Source organism: Zonotrichia leucophrys, chromosome 3, assembly GCF_028769735.1.
Source record: "Zonotrichia leucophrys gambelii isolate GWCS_2022_RI chromosome 3, RI_Zleu_2.0, whole genome shotgun sequence".
Classification (NCBI taxonomy): Eukaryota; Metazoa; Chordata; class Aves; order Passeriformes; family Passerellidae; genus Zonotrichia; species Zonotrichia leucophrys.
Window position 1 is genome coordinate 69932773 of NC_088172.1, and position 18487 is coordinate 69951259.

Sequence of the window (18487 nt, forward strand, 5' to 3'; positions counted from 1 at the left end):
AATCTAACACTTGACTCCCAATAATCCTTTTATTTTAAGGGGCCTCTGGCGGATGTAAAGCCCTCAGCAAACAGTCCTGGAAGTACATTTGAGATTCTCTCAAATACCAGCTGAATTTATGACCCTTAGTGAAGAGCAGGGAGGAATCTCTTCAAAATACTTTCCAGCTGGCAGCACTTTATATAGACCCTTGTAACTGAATAAAAGGAACCCCTGGAGGGGCAGGTGCCACCCTGTGGAAGGACAAATCCCTCTGAAGTGCCTATGGTCTTGGCTAGTGAAAAAGGAGATGCCAGAAATAATGTCTCCCCACCAGAAGAAGGCAGTGCAGGCTTGGTCCTCTCAAGTTTTCCATCAAACCTGGTCAAATGAGGAAGATGGCGGGTGCTGGACAGCCCCTTGGTGGCTGACTTGGAGGCTGTCACCTGCCTGAGAGTTGCAGTGGTGAAGGGACCCCTATAAAACACTTGCCTCCTCTGCTACTTCTCTAACTCCAGTTGCACAGAGGATTCCCCAGTAGACATCAGCTGGGAAAGCCTCATAGGCAAAAGATGTTTATTGGATGGAAGAGCCCACCAAAACCAAAAGACCTGAGACTTAGTTTAAGCAGAGTTTTCACTCTGGGATAGGCCAATACAAGAGGAGCTCAGCACCCAAAACTAACAGCATTTCAGGAACAATAAGATCAGTGAAATACTGCCAGCCTGTGACAGTCAAACAAGTCTGTGGATGCCGAATTGGACAGCCAAGCACACTCTGCCAGTATGCCTGGAGCATACACCTACCAGACAAATACAGCCAACCCGCCAATAAAACAGTTGCTAAAAACATACCCACGTGTATAGTTCAGGCCATCCCACCACGTAAGAGTGAGGGCTGGGACTCAATTTTGAGTTTAGTAGAGATTCAACCCTCAAAAAACCACCAGAGTCTTTTCACAAGCAAACACATTCCCTAGCATCAGTGCCTGAAGAACAAAACAGTGCTGACCCAACCCAAAATGCTGTTTGTCTTATGGGATTCCCCAAAGGCACCCGCTGTGGCTGGGATGTAGCTGTGCTGGGCACTGCACAGAAAGACAAGCAGACACAATATCCTGCCCTCAAGGCTTGAATCTCTGTATCTTTTGAATCTCTCTCAAAGCACCTCTGTGAATATGAAACAGAAGATGAAGGCAGAACTGGAGAACAATGACAAAAATCCACCATTGCAGCACGCGGGTGCTTGGCACAGCTCAGTGGTTTCATGCCATCACGGGTTAGAGCAGAGTACTACATACAGCTCACACTGGTGTTTCAGACATACACAGGGGCACTTTCCCCCAGCCTCTGTGCTTGAAGGATATGCTGCACATCAATGCTTGTCCATCACAAATGCTGCCTATGCAAGTCTTCTGTATATTATAAATGTGTGTGCATAAAAATAGAATTAATTAAATATATATCAGTGACCCCTACTGGCCATTTCTAACCAGCCACAAAATTGTGCAGCCACAGTGAGCTCTTGCCTCTTGCTGACGTGCAGTATTTCCACGTGAGGCACAGAGAGCAGAGCCTGGCAGTGGCATGTTCGTGTTCTTTGCACTCACTTTGTGCTGGCTGCATCACTCCTGGGGGCAGGCAGCTGAAATTGGGGTTTTCTGACCTCAAGTATTTGTTTGTGGCATCCCACTCATTTCTCTGCTCACCGCCAGCTCCATGCCACGATCCCAGCTCTTGCACTGAGCCCCGTACAGGTGCCTCCAACTCTTACTCTGCACAGTTGCAGGGCTCTGCAAGGGACCAGGTATTGGGCTGTGGCCTTATTCAGGGTATTTTTTCCAGAAAAACTCAGTTCCCAGCTGGGACCCACACCACAGCTCCTCGAGGTCAGCCCCCTACAGAAGGAGCTGCCCCAGCACTGCACAGTTTCTCCTCCTGGCAGACTCACCTTAGCCTCACCAAAGCTCACTGTAAATTCTTCACTCCGCTGGGTGCTAAATCCAGCATGAGTGCTGCTGTGCAGCAGAGACTGAAGGGCCCTCCTGGATCAGTGATTTACCTTGGTGAAGGAGTGGAGAGAATGTGCCTGACAGGCAGGACGGCTGCTCCAATGCAAGGCAAAACCCCATAGGAAGCAAAGGCTGGAGTCACTGTGTCAGCCTCAGACCAAGACTCAAGGGGCTCTGCCTCCCTTCCCCTTCGTCAAAACTTGTTTAGCTTGTCATGCTAATAAAGTGTTTGAAATGAACTGAGTTAAAAGTATGTGGAGAGGAAGGGGGAGGATATCTCCTGGAGCGTATGGGGAGGTGGCAGAGGGCTAGGTGTAACACCAGCTCTCCTTGGTGTGTGCAGGCACACAGGGCTTCATCCACCTTTGGGCACAGTGCTTGCCATGTGCAAGGCGAGGACACCCCACACTGGGGTGCCGGGCTTGGCACTTCACCACGGAACACAAATGGGGAGGGAGTAGCTGATCCCCCAAGCCCTCTGAGGCAGAGCAGGGACTCGTGGACTTTATCATGTAGACACACATGGCTGTGTGTTGTCTCTCAAAAAAGCCTTCTGTGTGGCTAGCATGCACCTCCAACTCACAGAGCCTTTTTTTTTTTCCATGAAATCTGCAGCACTGCTCTCCCCGTGGAGCTCTTGTTGTTTATAGGGACGGGTCCAGGCAGGCCAGGGAGGAATTACCTTTCCCTAGGACACGCTTGGTGCTTGGCTGAGCACACCGCTCCTCGCTTCACGGGAGCTGCTGAAGGCCAAGGAGACAGGCAGTCTACAATTAGCCTCCCTCCCAACACTCGTCCACATCCCCTGGGGCTGCTAATTATGGACTCCTCTGCAGCCAGGGTTCAAGTCTTTCTAAGCACAGGCCACAGTTCCATGAAATGACCTTGACATTCTCTGCAACAGGCTCTCCTGCCAGGTTTCACTGCAAACACCACGATCTGCCATCCCCTGTAAACACCCAGGAGCAAGCTCAGAGGCAAGCACCAAGAAAGCACAAAAGATTTGCTTCAAGAGTCTCCCATTAAATGCCTGCGTGCTCCTGGTGAGATTAAGAGGTTTCATTGCTACAGCTGCCAGCTGGAAAGGCAAAGGGAGAATGCATAGCTGGAGATGGGCTTTGAGGCACCCACGGGTGTGTGCCAGCAAAGGGAATGCCTGGCAGACATCTCCTTCCCACTCCAGCCCTTCCAGACCTCCTCCTGGCAGCAGCAGGCTGGTGGGGGGAATGGATACACCCCCTGAATCAGTGCCCTTGGGAGAGCCCTGACATTAACTATTGTACATGCACCCAGAGGGAAGCCAGAAATCACAGGGCAAAACAAGATCCTACACCTTCTCATGAACTCCTGAGGGTTTTTTGAAGGGGGTTTACTCAGCCTTTTGAGCTATGGGGACACAGGTAAAACCTCTTTTCTCTAACTGCCCTCCGCACATACATCACTCTCCTTTTCCCCCTCTTCAAGTCTAGATATTTTTCCTCTAGTATTTAATCTTTCTCTTTAATTTTTTTTCCTCTGGTACCCTTGGCTTGGATTGAAGTACTGAGGGTGGATTTGAGGGATCTGTATCTCAAAATAACGTGTGACTTAAGCTTACTTTTGCTGCTCCTCACAGCAGGTTTGAAGGCTGTCGGGCACTGAGCTCAGGTCCATCACAGTGACACATGCATTCTCCCACATTCAGAGGATCTGTTTTAGTGGAGCAGTCCAGCAGGCAGGCAGATTTTAGTCAGTCCCAACAGAGCAGCTGCCTGGAGGCCGGTGGAGAGTGCAGACCACCCCTCAGGAAGCAGCAGCAGCCCTGGTGATGAGAACTCCCTGCATCTGGCTCTGGAGGAGGAGAAGCAAGCTGATGGTCAGAAGCTTGGATGGAGGCTGACACTTGGCTTGGAGCAGCTGGGAATCACCTCTCCAGGACATCTCCAGGGCATCAGGGCATCCACAGAGTTCATCCTGCCTCAGCCTTGCTAATGGTAAATGTGTGCAGTGGGTAAATGTGTGCATGGATGGTGCCTACCCATGCCAGCATCCTTTTGTCTCCCAGGGCTGGGCCTGCATGGCTCAGGGAAAAGTACAAACAGGGAAAGGTACAAACATTGCCCTGCACAAAATTACTGCAGAATCTGCCCTTGTGGAAATCTTCTCCTTTTACCATTGCCTAGAACTCATCTTCAATGCCCTGGAGCAAGAGGGTTTATAGCTCTTTGGAGTTCATTCCTATTTATTCTCATTGTCTATATAAATGTCTAGTCAGGTTTTTTTAATGAATGCCTTTTCTTGTTACCCAGTGGCAATGAGTTCATTGGATCATCAGTGTTTAGGATAAAAGTAATTCTCCCTGTCATTCATTTGGATTGCACTTTTTTCTCCTTTTGCCTTATATCCTGGCAGGTCACAAAAGGAGGAAATAAAAGGAGCTCATGCCAAGTCTAGGCAGTGTTCCCAGATACTCTGGGGTCTGTGATACAGGGACTGTGATATTGGACCTGGGCAGCATTTCTGGAGGCTTTGGGCAAATACAAAATACATATTAGGGAAGCCCAGGATGGCTACTCTTAGGGCAGTACTGGAACATAGGAAGGTGAGTCCAAGGGCAGCTCCCATTCCCTGAGGCATCCCTCGCAAAACCACCGGGCCAAGGGAATTGGGTACTTCCAAGTGGCATTTCTGGTGGTCTCAGCCTAGGAAGATTTGAAGAGTTTTTGGAGGCTTAAGAGCATTTTTGCCACCAGAGAGCAAAACTTGGGGCAAGGTAACACCAGATAGAGTCACCAAGACCACAGCTTGTCCTTTTCTCCATCATTCCCCGGATATGCCATCAGTTCCGCTGTTGAGTGCATGCATCACTGTCTGCCAGCCTGGCCACGCTCCACAATGTGGCAGAGCATCGAGATGGTGCAAATAGCGAGAAAAGAGCCAGCAGGTTTCCTACCTTCAACTCCCACCCCCTCCCTGCTCCTCTTTTGCCTGCCCCCTCCACTTCCCCGCTGAAGGCACAAACACCTACTGCCCATGGAAGCTATTCCTAAGCAATCCCGGGCATCTGGGGAATGAAGCTCTGAACAAATATCAGAGCGTGTGTGTGCAGAGAGTGCACACACATGCACACACACACACACATGCACAGCCACGGTGCTGCTGCAAAGTCAAATATAGACCTTGTGGAAGGGAAACAATGGCTGGGGTTGGGTTACATGGCTGTAGGGCCAGCGAGCTGCTGTTTGTTGTGGGCTGGGGTGGAATTGGAAAAGCACGGGGGGTGGGATGGGGGAGAACATTTGTTTTAACCTAGAGACCCCGGGCTGGTGCTGTGCGTAGGGCGGAGAGGGTGACCCGGAGGAAAAGCTGAAGAGGATGATCATTTGAGTTGGCAGCTCAGAGGTGTTTGCAGTCTTTCTCCAGCGTCTTTGTGCTGCTTTTCTGCCTTTCTTAAGGAATTAAAGTGAGCAGGAAGGACTGAATTTCTCAGGGCTTCTGCACAGGGAAGAGTTTCCGCTCTGGAGAAGGCTTCTTTGTGAAGGAGAGGAGGCAACATTATCTGTTTTCTCAGCCCACCATCTGCTTCTTGTCCCTGATGTCTGGCTGCCTCCAAGGTGCAAGTTCCAGACTCCGGAAGAAAGGGAAGCAGCTTCAGCTGGTTTTGACAGGTAATTCCTCCCTCTGTCTGTGAGTGGTGACCGTGTGTTGGGATGATGGCGGGGGAGGGAGTCTTCATCTAGCATGCATTGGAGGGGAAACCATGACAAGATGTTGCTCCAGTTCCCACTGCAGGTCCCTGCTTTGTGGGATTTCCTTCACTGGAGGGAAAAGCCATGGAGGGACTCTTATGGCTAGGAAAAAATCCTTCCTAATTCTGATCCAGCAGCTGTTCCATCTGAGACGCCTCTAGGGATGGCATAGCAGGGATCAGAGCCTAGTAGAGCAGGGTCTAAGCCAAGCACAGGAATCCCTTCAATGCCCACTTCTTGGGTCTGCAAATAGAGCTGCTCTGAATAAATAGTACTGGGCAGTCCATGGACTGACACAGGGAACCTGAGACACAGGATAGTGTCTGGGGATGGGACTGGAGCCCTTCAGTGTGGAGGAAGGAGTGCACCCAAGGTCCATATTGCATGAGTCTCTTCTCCCTCCTCTGTATTCCCCTTTTACTCCCATCCATCCCTGCCTGCTTCTCTCTGTGGTACTCACATGCAAAGCCAAACCTCAAGCCGCAAAACACATCATTTCCTCAGATATCCCACCTTCTGAAATCCCACCCTGGATTTTGTTCTTCATTCCCCTTCCTCGGAGCTCAGATCTTCAGCAACCAACTTTATCTCCTCAGCCTGGACAGGCCTGACTTGCTGGTACAGCTCTCACCTCCGAGAGAGGCAGCACAGGGAGAGCCATGATTCCCATTCTGCTGGCTGCACCCTCGCCCCATCGCCCTCTCTCACCGTGCTCCTGCTGTGGGTGCAGATGCTTATGGATATTGGCATGTGCCAGTGTCCCTCTGCAGGCCCCCTCCTCTCTGCCCATTCAAATGCACACACAGCATCCAGAGGGTTTCCTCAGGCACGTTCAAGCAGGTGAGGTTTAAGGGCACCGGGGCACAGCTGTGCAATGACGCTGCAGTGCAGTGCGGTCAGGACCAGGGCAGATCCCAGCGAGGAATGTGGGAGCAGATGAGAATGTTGCAGGAGGTGGTGCTCTCTCTGACACAGTTAGTGAAGGTGGTAGGATGTCAAGGAGGAGGTGAGGCTGAGGCTGAGCAGCCTACACTCAGTGCTGGAGGTGTCACCAGTAAGCCCTTGGCCTCCAACCATGACTGGCAAAGAGTGCAAGGCAGGGTGTTGTGGGTGTCAGAGCAGAAATGTGGATCATTCCAGGTCCTAGAGCTGTAGTGATGGAAAGAGAAGCTGTCTGGTTTTAAACCAAGTACCAGAATCTGTACTTCACCCTCTCCTTTTTGCTGCAAGCTCCAGACATGGTAGGAATCAGGGCTTGGAAGCAGGCTGAGCAGGGGATGAGAATGGATGTAGAATCACAGGAAGCATTTCAGGACAGAGCTGGTGCACACCTGTCTCGCAAATTTCCGAAGAGCTGATGGAGCAACCTAAGCAGGAGGTTTGGACTTCTCTGTCCCTCTGTCTGTAGGGTGATAGAGACGGGAGGAGGAAGAGGGCAAGGAAAGAACAGGGCTCCCGGCTGACAGGCCAGCAGGAAGGAGGCAGGAAGGAGGCAGCTCCTGCAGAGGTAGGCAGGGTGGTAGGCCCCTATTTATCACTCAATCAGGTTGTGTTGTCCAGGCATGCCAAGGATGAGCAAGGAGGGGTCCCTGCTCAGAGCCGGCAGAGACCTTGGCTTTGATGGGCTTGTGCCTGGGCTCTTACTGGGTCCTGAGGCCAGCAGAGCTCCCCATGGCTGCCACAGGGCGCTGACAGGGCTGTCAGGGGCTGCAGAGGGCTGGGGGGGACTGGAGAAGGTGAGAGCAGGGATGGGTTGAGCTTTGTCTAATGAGATGAGATGGGGTGTGAAAACATCCATTAAGTGCATCCATTAAGCTCCAGACCTGGTTCTTCTTCCTTCCTGGTGAAAAACAGCAAACCTTGTGGGATACAGGGGTGGAAAAGAGCTGACTGGTGTGAGTTTGTAATCTAATTAAGGATTGCTAGGACCTTTGAAGGTGATAGCTATGATCTTGTCAAGCAGCAGAAGGGCCATGCAAGGTGAGCAGGCAGCTGTTTCTTCTGAAGATGTGACAGCCCAGCCCTCTCCCGAGGTTGCCTTATTGTTCCCTATCGTCCACTGAAGTGCTGATGTCCACATCTCATTAGTGGCAGCGAGAAAAATGCTGGGGACCACAGCTTCTCTGGATGGCTTCTTTTTTGGGGGATGACTACTACAAGTTGAACCTTCATTTTAAGGATGGGTCTTCTAAATCCTACAGTTTCCCGGTGGAGGTGTTTTAGTGGACCCTGGGGACATCAGGGAGGGGCTGCAGGAGGTGTTTTTGCTTATTAGTATTATTTCAGATAATCTGAGCAAAACGAAGGCTCGGATCATCGCGCACCTATTTCCGAGAGGGACGCCAGGCTGAGAGGCTCCGTGCCCCGCGGGACCGCGCCCCAGCCCGGGCGAGGGCGGCGAGCGCTGCATCCCCCGAGCCCCTGGCAGGGATACCCAGCGAGGGCGCGCCCCTGCGGGATCGCCAGCCCGGGCACCTCTCGGTGCTCCGCGATCGCTGCTGGGGCCGGGGCCGCTGAGCCCCCGGTGGAGCGGTGGGGGCGGGCGGGGCCGTGCCGGGATCCCCCCGGCCCCGGCGGCGGGAGCAGGGCAGGGGTGAGCGGGCAGGGCGGGCCGGGCCGGGCCGGGGGCTGCCTGCGGTTTGGGGCGGCGGGAGGCGGGATGTCCCGGGGAGGGAGCGGGGATGTGCAGGCACACGCAGCCGCTGGCAGGCGGCCGGGGCTGCACGGCGGCGGCGGCGGCGGCGGCGGGCGGAGCGGCGCGGCACACGCGGCGGCAGCTCCCTCCGCAGCCCCGCGCCTCCAGCCCCGCCGCCGCCGCACCGGGCATGGCCGCCCCCCGCCGCCGCGCCCCGCGATAGCCCCACGAGCCGCCGCGACGCCGAGGTGAGCAGGGCCGGGGAGCGCGGCGCCCCAGCCCCGCCGGGCCCCTTTCCCCGCCGCCGCCCCGGCCGCAGGGGCACCGCCGGGGCTCCGCGCAGGGTCCCTCGGGGCAGCCCTGGGGTGGGGATGGGGAAAGGCGAACCCCCCGCGGCCGTGCCCCTCCGGGGGGCACCGGGGCTTGCGGTGGTCCCGGAGCCCCGGGGGGAGGGGCGGGGGGACAGGCGCGGCGAGCCGCAGCGGCATCCCCCGGGCTCCCTGCCCCCTGCCCCCGGAGCCCAGCCCGGAGGGTCCCGGTAGCCTCAGTCTTGGAGCAGTGCCTGGGAGCCGCGTCCTGGGGATGTCCCCGGTGGTCCCCAAGCGCACGGAGCTCCCTGATACCCTCGAAAGGGAGGTTAATAGACTCGGGCATCGTCCCCGCAGCACCCGGAGGTCTGGCAGCCCCCAGCCCGGGCAGGCAAAGGCGGACGAGTGGGACGGAGGGAGCTCCCTCGCCCGTGTCCGTGCGACCCAAAGCCAGGCCTGCCCAGGTGCGAGCTGCTCACACCTCTCCCGGGCACCAGCTGCCAACCAGGGTGCCGGGGTCCGGATCGACCCCGGGGGTTCTGCCGGGAGCAGCACCCACGGGGTGACTAGGTCAGGAGGCCTGAGGGGCTGCTCCTCGAGTGGGGAGCTGTGGGGGAAAATCAGCCTTTGCAATGGGGATAGCACGCCTTTGCAATGGCATATGATCGGAGCTTGTGCTTCTCACAGCGCTGAAGGAACATGATACCACTCTTCAGCCCTAAATTATTTTATAAGTTTCATAGCAATTGCTTCACCCTCCCCTGAAATGCAGCAGCTGTTTGCCACTGCCCAGTATTTAGGGGCAGGAGGCAAAGGAGGGTCCTGCAAGCATGTTGTCAAAGGGACTGTGGGGAGGGAAGATGCAGCAAACCATGGTAGGATTTGGCTGGGGCAGTGGCAGTAACATCCTGTAGCCCCTCTGAAAATGCTGCATCCTTAGTTGGTGGTGTTTTGTTTGCTGGAGAGATGCTTCAAGCAACATCATTGCTTTTATGGGCTATTTTGTCCAGTCCAGGGAAGTGAAGCTCTTAGCAGGGACCCCAAAGCCTCTTGCTGCAATGCACGTGTAAGTGTGAGTGGGAGGACTTATGTCCCCATCTTAGAAGTCTCTCACACAACTATGGACCAAACATAACCTTCCAGAGCTGAAGAGTCAAGCTGAAAGTGGAACGGCCCCTGTTCATCACACCCACGCAGCTGGGTAGAGTCTGCTCCATACCTTCACCATTCTCCTAACAGAACGCTTTAACCCCTCCCATCTCATTACAGTAATATATTTATGATATCACCCTCGAATTTCCTGCCCTTAACAACCCCAGAAGGCTGGGAGGGAATGAAGCATTTTTGGAAAGTATTTAATGCTACTTCAAGAGGGCAGGAGGCGGTCGGAAAATAGATGGGTGCAGGAACCTCGGGCTGACGGGGCTCTCTGCAGGACAGCTGAGGAAAAGGAACACACCTAGCGAGAGGTGTGTGTTCACATTTCCTGCCTGGGGCTGCAGCCCAGCTCTAGTGCCTGCTGCTGCACTCTCTTGCTTGGACAGTGAAAGAAGGCTGCTGTTTTGTGCCTGCTCCTCTGCTAGACCCACTGGACTCCCTGCTCTGCTGCAGGGTTTGAAAGGCAGCCTGGGCACTGTGAAGAACACTCAGCCTATCTATTCATGCACATGTGCACAGGAGGACCTTATTTAACACAGAGCTGAAGTGTCCCAGATTAGGGAGGGAAGGTGAAGGTCCCCACAGCTGGGTGGGTATTTCTGGGTTTCTGATCTCCTGTCAGCAGCTACCAGGGCAGGTGCTCCAAGATGTGCTGTAACAGCCTGAGCTATGACACACTCAGGATTGAGTGTGCACTCTAGGTTTTCCTGTACACACATTTTCAAAAGCTTTTTAATTCTTAGTGCCCCAACACTGACTTAGAGGGAGGAGTCTGGATGGAAGAGAGGGAAGCGTGGTGACAAGGCTGTGTAAAGCTGGATGTTTCAACTCAAGCTCCCAGGCAGTAGAGAGGAGCTGTGGCGTCAGCCAAGGGATTTTCCTGAACTTGCTCTTTTTCTCTCTGTAGGTGTTCATCTCGGTGGGGCCACACTGACCATGCTCAGGAGCTTCTGTCTCCAGCTCATGTCCTTGATTTGGATCCTCTTGGCCCATCACCAGCTCGTGCAAGGTGAGTCTTTGTAGACATGGGTCCTTCTCCTTCATATCCATTTTTTTTGCAAACCTGTCCTTGGTATTGCTGAAGTCTCCTCATCTTTCAATGCAAAATTGAGATGGAAAAAGCAGAAAATGCTGCCTGGTTGTTAAATCACCTGGCATGTGACACTGGAGGCACCTTAGAAACTCTTGCCCACAGGGGTGGCAGAGACATCCCTGCTGCTCTCTCTCCATTTGGTTTGGGAACCCATTCACCCTATGAGCTGGCTCAGGGGAAAGAAGGTCCCAAAAGTGAACAGCTAACCCTGGATCCAGTGAGACAAAATCCTTTCCCAAAGATTAGTTTGCTCTATCCCTGCTCTGGATAGGCAATGAATTCCCAAAGCCATGTGCCAGGAGAGATGGTTACAAATAGGAAAGGTGGCAATACCCAGGCTTGGGGCTGAGCAGTCCCAGGATGCTGCTCCAGCTCCATAGTGACTTGTTTTAGGAGGCTCTGACCCTGTGCAGTGGGACCTGCTGCCCCACAGCAGCAAAATTGCATGCACAGGGGATTTCTTCCCCTGCTCATTTTCCCAGGCAGCACAAAATGCTGCTTGGGAAAGCCTGAGTGCATTTCAAGGCATAGGGGCTTTAATCTGTTTCAGTCCAGGTGGAGGGGCTCAGGTAAGGACATTCAACTCCTGGGCCTGGCCTGCACAAGATTTGCACACTTCTGAGGAAACCCCCTGCTTCTTGACATCTGCTCTAGTTCTGCTGCTCATGGAGCCAGAGTGAACCTGCTCCCTTGTGGAGCTAAGATTCAAGCAAGTGATGGGGAAGAGGGGAAGGTAGAGATGAAAGGGAACACCTGGCACAAAGGAGAGAATGAGAAGTGGCACAGTGAGGCCATGGCTCAGTTACAGCTTCTGTGGCTTTTAAATAAATAAACAGAACTGGATACCTGGCCCCATGTGATGCCAAGTCCTGCTTCCCTGGCTGGAAGGAGAGTGCTGGCAACCGGGTCCCAGAAGAGGGCAGGAGACCCTGTCAGACCACTCTGTGCCAATAGCTGTCCTTGGAGACGGTGACATCCTGGGAGGTAAAGAACAACCATTCTTTCCATTTCCATCCTTGGCCCCTTGGTGCCCCTTGCAGTACTTGGCCTTGAGCTTTCCCACCACACTTACTGCAAGACTGTAGGACCGAGGTCCCAGGTAGGTCAGTCCCTCTTACACAGGTTGTCTTAATGCACAGGCAACCCCAGCTCTTGGCCAGAAGGGCCCAAAATCTAAGGGAGGCAGCAGAGAAAAGGTGGGGAAGATGACCAGAGACTGGGTAGTTTTGAAGCAGAGCCCCATTTCTCAATAAAGACAGTGTTATTGACAGTGGACTGTGAAATCTTCATTTCTTGTGTGAATCCAGTGAGTGAAAGGAAGGTGCCCCACCTTACAGTTCTGGGGAGAGGTAGGCTGAGCACTTAAGGAAACACCCAGGGCCATAGGCAGATCTGGAATAATCTATAGTCTCTGCTTAACCCAAGTCCACACATCTCTTGTCTTGCAGGGGATGACTGCAGTGAGCGCTGCAATCTCGCCCACGGCTGCTGTGACCAGGATGGGAAGTGCAGGTATGGCTTGTCTGGCTCTCCACTGCTCTGGCTGTGACTGCTCTCCTTGCACTGTGTCCCTGTGCCTACACCCCTGCCCAGAGCTGAAGCACCTCCTCCTCCACTCACTCACACCTGGAACCGAAGACTCTGCTCTCTTCTTACCTGACACACTCTGGAGTGAGAGATTCCTCTAGCCTTTGCTCCAGTGCTTCCCTGCCCACCATCACACACTGAGCACTGTTATTCTGCTGAGCCCTTTCTGTCTAGAGGGTAGCCTAGGACAGCCTGGCCATGCCTGGGTGATGGGAAGCAGCCTTTAGGCTCGGATATGATGAGGGAAAGTCATCAGGCAGCAGGGCAGGCATCAGGGTTGGCCACCTTGCTTGGCCCCCTCACTGGCTGAGGTGGAGGTGCTCTCCCTGGGGCATGGAAGAGAAGGGCTTCCAGCCATGCATGTAACTGAGGGCTTCAGGGGTTCCCTCTCAGAAGTCTGAGCTGGGGTGGGGATCTCTGGATGTTTTTCATAAAGGGTTTACCAGCAAGCTGTGAGCTACAGCAGCAGAAGTGATACTTGGCATCCCAGCTCCAGCTGGTGCCCAGATCCTGCAGGATCAAAGCTCAGAGCCTGACCCTGCACTTCAGCCTGGGAAGCACCCATGTAACTGCTCTGGGCTGCCACAGACAGCCCACTGGTGTCCCACTGCAGGGCCATCTGCAGCCCCTGCTCTATAAGGCAGCACTTGGAGGCAAAGGCTGGCTTTGGGCTGGCTGGGACACCCGTGGCTGCCCACTGCCACCCTGTTCTTCTCGCCAGGGCATGGTCAGTCCCCTTGCACAGGACAGCCCCCGGTGTCACACCACAGCTGGGCCACTTGTTCTTGCTGACTGCTGCACCAGGGAGCGTCCAGCTCTGGTTTGCAGCTGCACAGAGCTCCTCCCTGAGCCCTTTCAGCAGCTGTGGCTGTCTGGGGGAGCAGGGTGCTGCAAAGCCCAGTGAGAAAAGGCCACATGTCACCATGTGGCAGGTGTCCCAGCTGCAGACCTTTCCACATGTGAGTTGCTGCTGCTGATTTCAGGCCTCCAGAGCATTTGCTGAACTTTGTGGCTTGGCAGTACCTCAAAATCACCTCAAACTCAGGGAGACTTAGCTGCTTACCTGGCGCCCTTCCTGGCAATTTTTAGGTTGGCCAGTTCCCTTTTGGAGAAGTGGAAGAGTTGATAGCACCTGCTCCTTGCAGGTACTGGGGGATAGGTGTATCCACATCCCTCTGCTCAGGGCTGTCCAGGTATGCATGTATTTCCCCAGACTATACCAGGCACATGGCATCACCTCCAGTCCCAGAGAAAAGCCTCTAATTAATATATGTGTGTATATATATATATATATATAAATACATATATATATATATAATTTTTTTGACCATTTTCCTCACTCCTTATATTTTGGAACAGCCTACAGGTGACAACAGCCAACCGAGGTTTGAAAGTGCAGCTGTGGGCCAGCCCAAAAAAACTGCAGTCACCACACTTTGTGCTGAAATGAGCCCCAGCCATGAAAATGAACCCCCTTCCTTACTCTAGAAACTGTGTTGTTTTTGTTGGGTTTCATTTTGTGCTGGTTTGAGTATATCTTTTGTTGTGGCTTGGTGCCACCTCCTCTCAGCTCTCATCTTGTTATCACTTGCTTTCTGCCTTGGAGCTGGCAGGTCTGAGGGATGCCTGCCACGGGAGCCATGCAGCCTGGCTTCACTTAGGCATTGCCACTGCCCTGCTCTCCTGGGGCCAGAAGGCTCCTTGTGTGCTCCAGGTTCTGCCATTGTGCTGCCCCTGTGAGCTGGCTGAGGAGTCTGTTCTGTGCACCAGCCACAGCAAGCAAGGTTTCACTGCTGGCTTACAGTGCACTCCAGACAAGAAATGATACACATTATAATGCAGAGAGGAGCAGTGAAACACACAGACCTCAGCAGCCTCTAGTCCCTTTCCCTCAGCAAGCTCAGAGTTAGGGATGGGCTTCTCTCTGCCTGTCAGAGTGGCTGCCTGCTGTGGGAGGCACAGGAATTCCTGAGCAGGTGTATACAGAGGGGCTGGAGGAGCACAGAGGGATGTGGGCAGTGAAAGTGAAGCTGCTGAGCTTTGCTGCTGGCCACTCACCCTCCCTGGCTGCAGGGGGTGTCTGCTCCTGCTCTGTCTGCTTGCTTCCTTGGGCAGATGGGACGCCAGTCCTTACCTCTGGAGGAGGGAGCTAGGATGTCCGTGGGGCCTTTGGAAGGGTTTCTGAACATTGCTGTGTCTGTAGGAGCCCTGCACAGCACACAGACAGCTTTTGTGCAGCCCCTGCTTGGATCTGATTTGATGATATGATTTGATTTGATTTGATTTGATTTGATTTGATTTTATTATGGTGCTTTCCCTGTCCTCATGCAGGTGCGATCCAGGCTGGGAGGGGGAGTACTGCGAGGAGTGCGTGCGCATGCCGGGCTGTCTTCACGGCACGTGCCACCAGCCTTGGCAGTGCATCTGTCACTCTGGCTGGGCTGGCAAGTTCTGTGACAAAGGTGAGTCGTGGGCTCGACATCCCTGCCTCTGGTGCCACACGCTCATGGATATGTCAGCCAGTGTAGCCAGAAGCCACCTGGGTGATGCTGTTTTGGCTGCCTGGGAGATGGAATTTTGCCTGGCAGCCACAGCTGGGACCATTCCCTTCCTGCAAGAGGTCAGACTGCTGACACTTGTTCCCTGGCTGTATGGCAAGAGCTGGCATGGCACTGGCCAGCCTCAGGAAATGGAACAGATGAACTCATTGCATTTCCCGTGCTGCATCAGGACTCCAAGCAGCATCCCCTGCTTTTCCCAAGGCTTCCTGCCTTCAGCACGTGGCTGGGGGACTCCCCTTCTCCAGCCCCAGGGACCTATCTGTACCAGGGGGTCTCCACTGTTCAGACAGTTGGCATGCACTGCATCTTCACAACCACACAGGCACTGCACTTCTGTTGCTGCATGTGCCTGTTGGAGGGGAGACGAGAGAAGCTCCTGCCATTTCTCCATCCCCGGGGGTTTGGTGGATTGTGTTTGCACTGGGCTGGCCACATCAACCCTCTTTTCTCCCTAATTCACACCATTTTTTTCCCCTCAGACATACACATCTGTGAACACCAGTCCCCCTGCCAGAACGGGGCACAGTGCATCTACGATCGAGATGGGGAGTATTCCTGCCTGTGTCCAGAAGGTTTCCACGGGAAGGACTGTGAGATGAAGACAGGGCCATGTGAGAAGGCAGGGTGAGACACTGCAGTGAGATTACAGACACCATTAACTTTGGGTCACACACTGCCAAGTGGAGGCCCAGCTTGGCTTCCTATGTGAATTTCCATACAGTAATGGAGTTAAGCCAAAATCACCTTTGGCTTTGGTTTAGCAGCATGCAGTGCATGCACCAGGGTAAGGCATTTGTTGCAATCTGAACAGATTCCTGTCCCTGCTGTAGGAGGACAGGAATCTGTTCATCATGCCTGGGAAATCCTATCTCTGAAGCAGCCAAACTGCTGCAGGCATCATGAGCTGACATCCATGATGCCCTTGGGGAGCATCAGGAGGGCATGTTTCCTCTTCAGGTCGTTTGGCTGAAGACCTTCCCTGGTGAGTGGCGGGCCTGTGCACAGCCACAGCCTTTGAGGAGGTCACACGGCCTCTCACTCAAGGAGACAGAAACTGCCACACAGTCTTCTCCTAGAGATAGCTGCCCCCACAGAGAGAGCTGGACACACTGACTGTGCAAGCAGCTCTGCATGTCTGCCTCCCTGGGTCGGGGAAGCTGCTTGGTCTCCAGGGCCATGACCTATCCTTGCTCTCTCCACACAGGTCTCCATGCAAGAATGGTGGGCAATGCCAAGACGAAAATGGCTTTGCCAGTAACTTCACCTGCCGCTGTCTGGCTGGCTTTGTGGGGGCTCTCTGTGAGCACGACGTGGACGACTGCCTGATGCGCCCCTGTGCCAACGGGGCCACCTGCCACGACGGCGTCAACCGCTTCTCCTGCCAGTGCCAGGTGGGCTTTGAGGGGCGTTTCTGCACCATCAACATCAACGACTGCGCCAGCCAGCCCTGCAAAAATGGGGCAAAGTGCTATGACCGCATCAATGACTATGACTGCTTGTGTCCTGACCGTTTCACTGGCAAGACCTGTGAGATCTCCGTCCCTGAACCCACCTGGTCTTCTCCCTACCACCCTGCCAACCATGAGAATGCTGGAGGAGTGAAAAGCACCACTAGTGAGACGCCGGGGGTGACACAGCCAGAGCCCATCAGGACTGTGGTCACGGGGCGGCGTGTGGCCAACCACAGTGAGAAGGAGCCGGGGGGAGGGTTGTTGAAAATCTCTGTGAAGGAGGTGGTGACCCAAAGGGACTCAGGGCTGAGTGAAGCTCAGCTGGTGACAGTGCTGGTGTTCGGGGTGCTGACAGCAGTGCTGGTCCTCATCACTGTCCTGCTCATGCTGAGGAACTGGCAGAGAGGCCGTCAAAGGTCGAACTGGTGCCAAAGCCCTTCTCAGGCTGCAAGAAAGCTCCAAGACCAGGAGTGTCAGGTGGGCATGCTCAACACCATCTTGATTGAGCCAAGGAAGACCACAGAGCTGTGAGCTATGAGGACTCTGAACCAGGCCCTGGCAGGTCATCGTGCCAGCAAACCCCTTGAACTGCGCCCTGCGGAGCCACACCGGCACCCACTGGGCAGCGGGAAAGCACTACCAGGGCAGCAAACCCATCAACAAAACCCTGGGTGTTGAGCACTGGTGTGATGGCCCTGCCTGGGTCTGAGCTGTCTCCTGCCTGGCTGGCTCAGCTGGCACTCATGGCATTTGAAGGCAGGGCTGTGTTGGGCCAGCCCTGCAGGGGAGCAGTGGTGCATTGCCTGCAGCAGCCCATGCCACACAGGCACTGCTATCATCTGATCCAGCTCTCAGAAACAGGACAGGTAGTGCTGAGCAGGGCACCGCTCTCCTGCAAGCCCAAATACTGCCAGACCCTTTGTAACTCCTCTCTGTGACTACGGGAAGGGGATTTATCCTCATTCCTGCTGGTGTTGGGATGCTTCTTCTGGGCCTTTGATACAGTTGTGGCTGCATGGGTCTCCCTGCCACAGTACTGTGTGGGGTAGTTCCTGGCTGTTTCTGGAGGCTGTCATTTCAGATGCCATGTCCCTAGGGAGTGAGCAAACACCCTTGCTCCCTGGCCTTGTGGTTCTGTGAGCCAGTTCAAAGAGACTTCAAAAATCATTGCAGGTCTCATGCCCTTCTTCTGCCCTGGCTGATGCACCCTCCTCTTGCTGTCAGACTTTGGGGTTACAAACGTGTTCCACACTTTCCTCCTGATAATCCAGGAGTCTCTCTGACTCACTTACTAAGCCGTCCTTTCTGGTCTGGCCACAAATGACCAAGATCCTTTGCCTCTGCAGTGTGCACTTCTGCCTCACTATTTGCTCTCCTCTGGGCCCGAGCTGGTCCTTCTCATATGCCCTCATAGGTGAAGCTGGAGATGGACAAGGCTGTGCTGTGGCTGGTTCAGGAGCAATACAGGATCCAGGTCCTCCTTTCCTCTCCCATTCCCTCTGAGGCAGGCAGCTGGCTCTAACTTCAGATCAGTCACTGCAGCGTTCCTTGATACAACAAGGGCTGAACTCCCCACAGTGGATGTGAGCCTGGGATGAACACAGGAAGCAGACACAAGACTGCCTTCTCCACCATTGCTAAAGCATGGCTGAGAGGCAGCAGATGGTCAGGTCACTTTGCCTTTGTACCTGTTCCTGCCTGTGCTGGTCTGGTGTGCAGCATCAGGACCTGAATCTCTCTCCCAGGACCAGGGATTTCTGTGCCTCCTCATGGGCATAGGTGGCTAAGCAGTGGGGCAAAAGTCCCCACAACCCAAACCCTACTACTGGCTTGTAGGGCTGCAGAGCTGGGTCCAAGGTGGTGTGAAGTGAGCCAAGAGGTGACTGCTCAGGCCAGGAGTGAGAGTTGGGAGAGGGGACTGGGGCTTCATCAGAAAGATTATTTTTTTAATACATGGATGGATTATGTACCTTTAT

At 54.1% G+C, this 18487-nt stretch overlaps 1 protein-coding gene across 1 annotated transcript; it reads left to right on the forward strand.

The window, feature by feature from the left end:
• Positions 1 to 8465: 8465 nt before the first annotated feature.
• DLK2 (delta like non-canonical Notch ligand 2) lies at positions 8466 to 18487 on the forward strand. The gene is made up of 6 exons (XM_064708713.1): positions 8466 to 8601; positions 10727 to 10828; positions 12361 to 12424; positions 14831 to 14961; positions 15540 to 15684; positions 16265 to 18487. Exons 2-6 carry the CDS (start codon positions 10756 to 10758, stop codon positions 17040 to 17042), a joined length of 1191 nt encoding a protein of 396 aa, XP_064564783.1. The 5' UTR covers positions 8466 to 8601; positions 10727 to 10755; the 3' UTR covers positions 17043 to 18487.

Bases quoted from the DNA above. Each gene is read 5' to 3' on its own strand.
- DLK2 (XM_064708713.1), top strand. From the start codon at position 10,756: ATGCTCAGGAGCTTCTGTCTCCAGCTCATGTCCTTGATTTGGATCCTC. The intron at 10,829-12,360 runs GTGAGTCTTTGT...CTTGTCTTGCAG, and splicing joins CCATCACCAGCTCGTGCAAG to GGGATGACTGCAGTGAGCGC. The intron at 15,685-16,264 runs GTGAGACACTGC...CTCTCCACACAG, and splicing joins GGGCCATGTGAGAAGGCAGG to GTCTCCATGCAAGAATGGTG.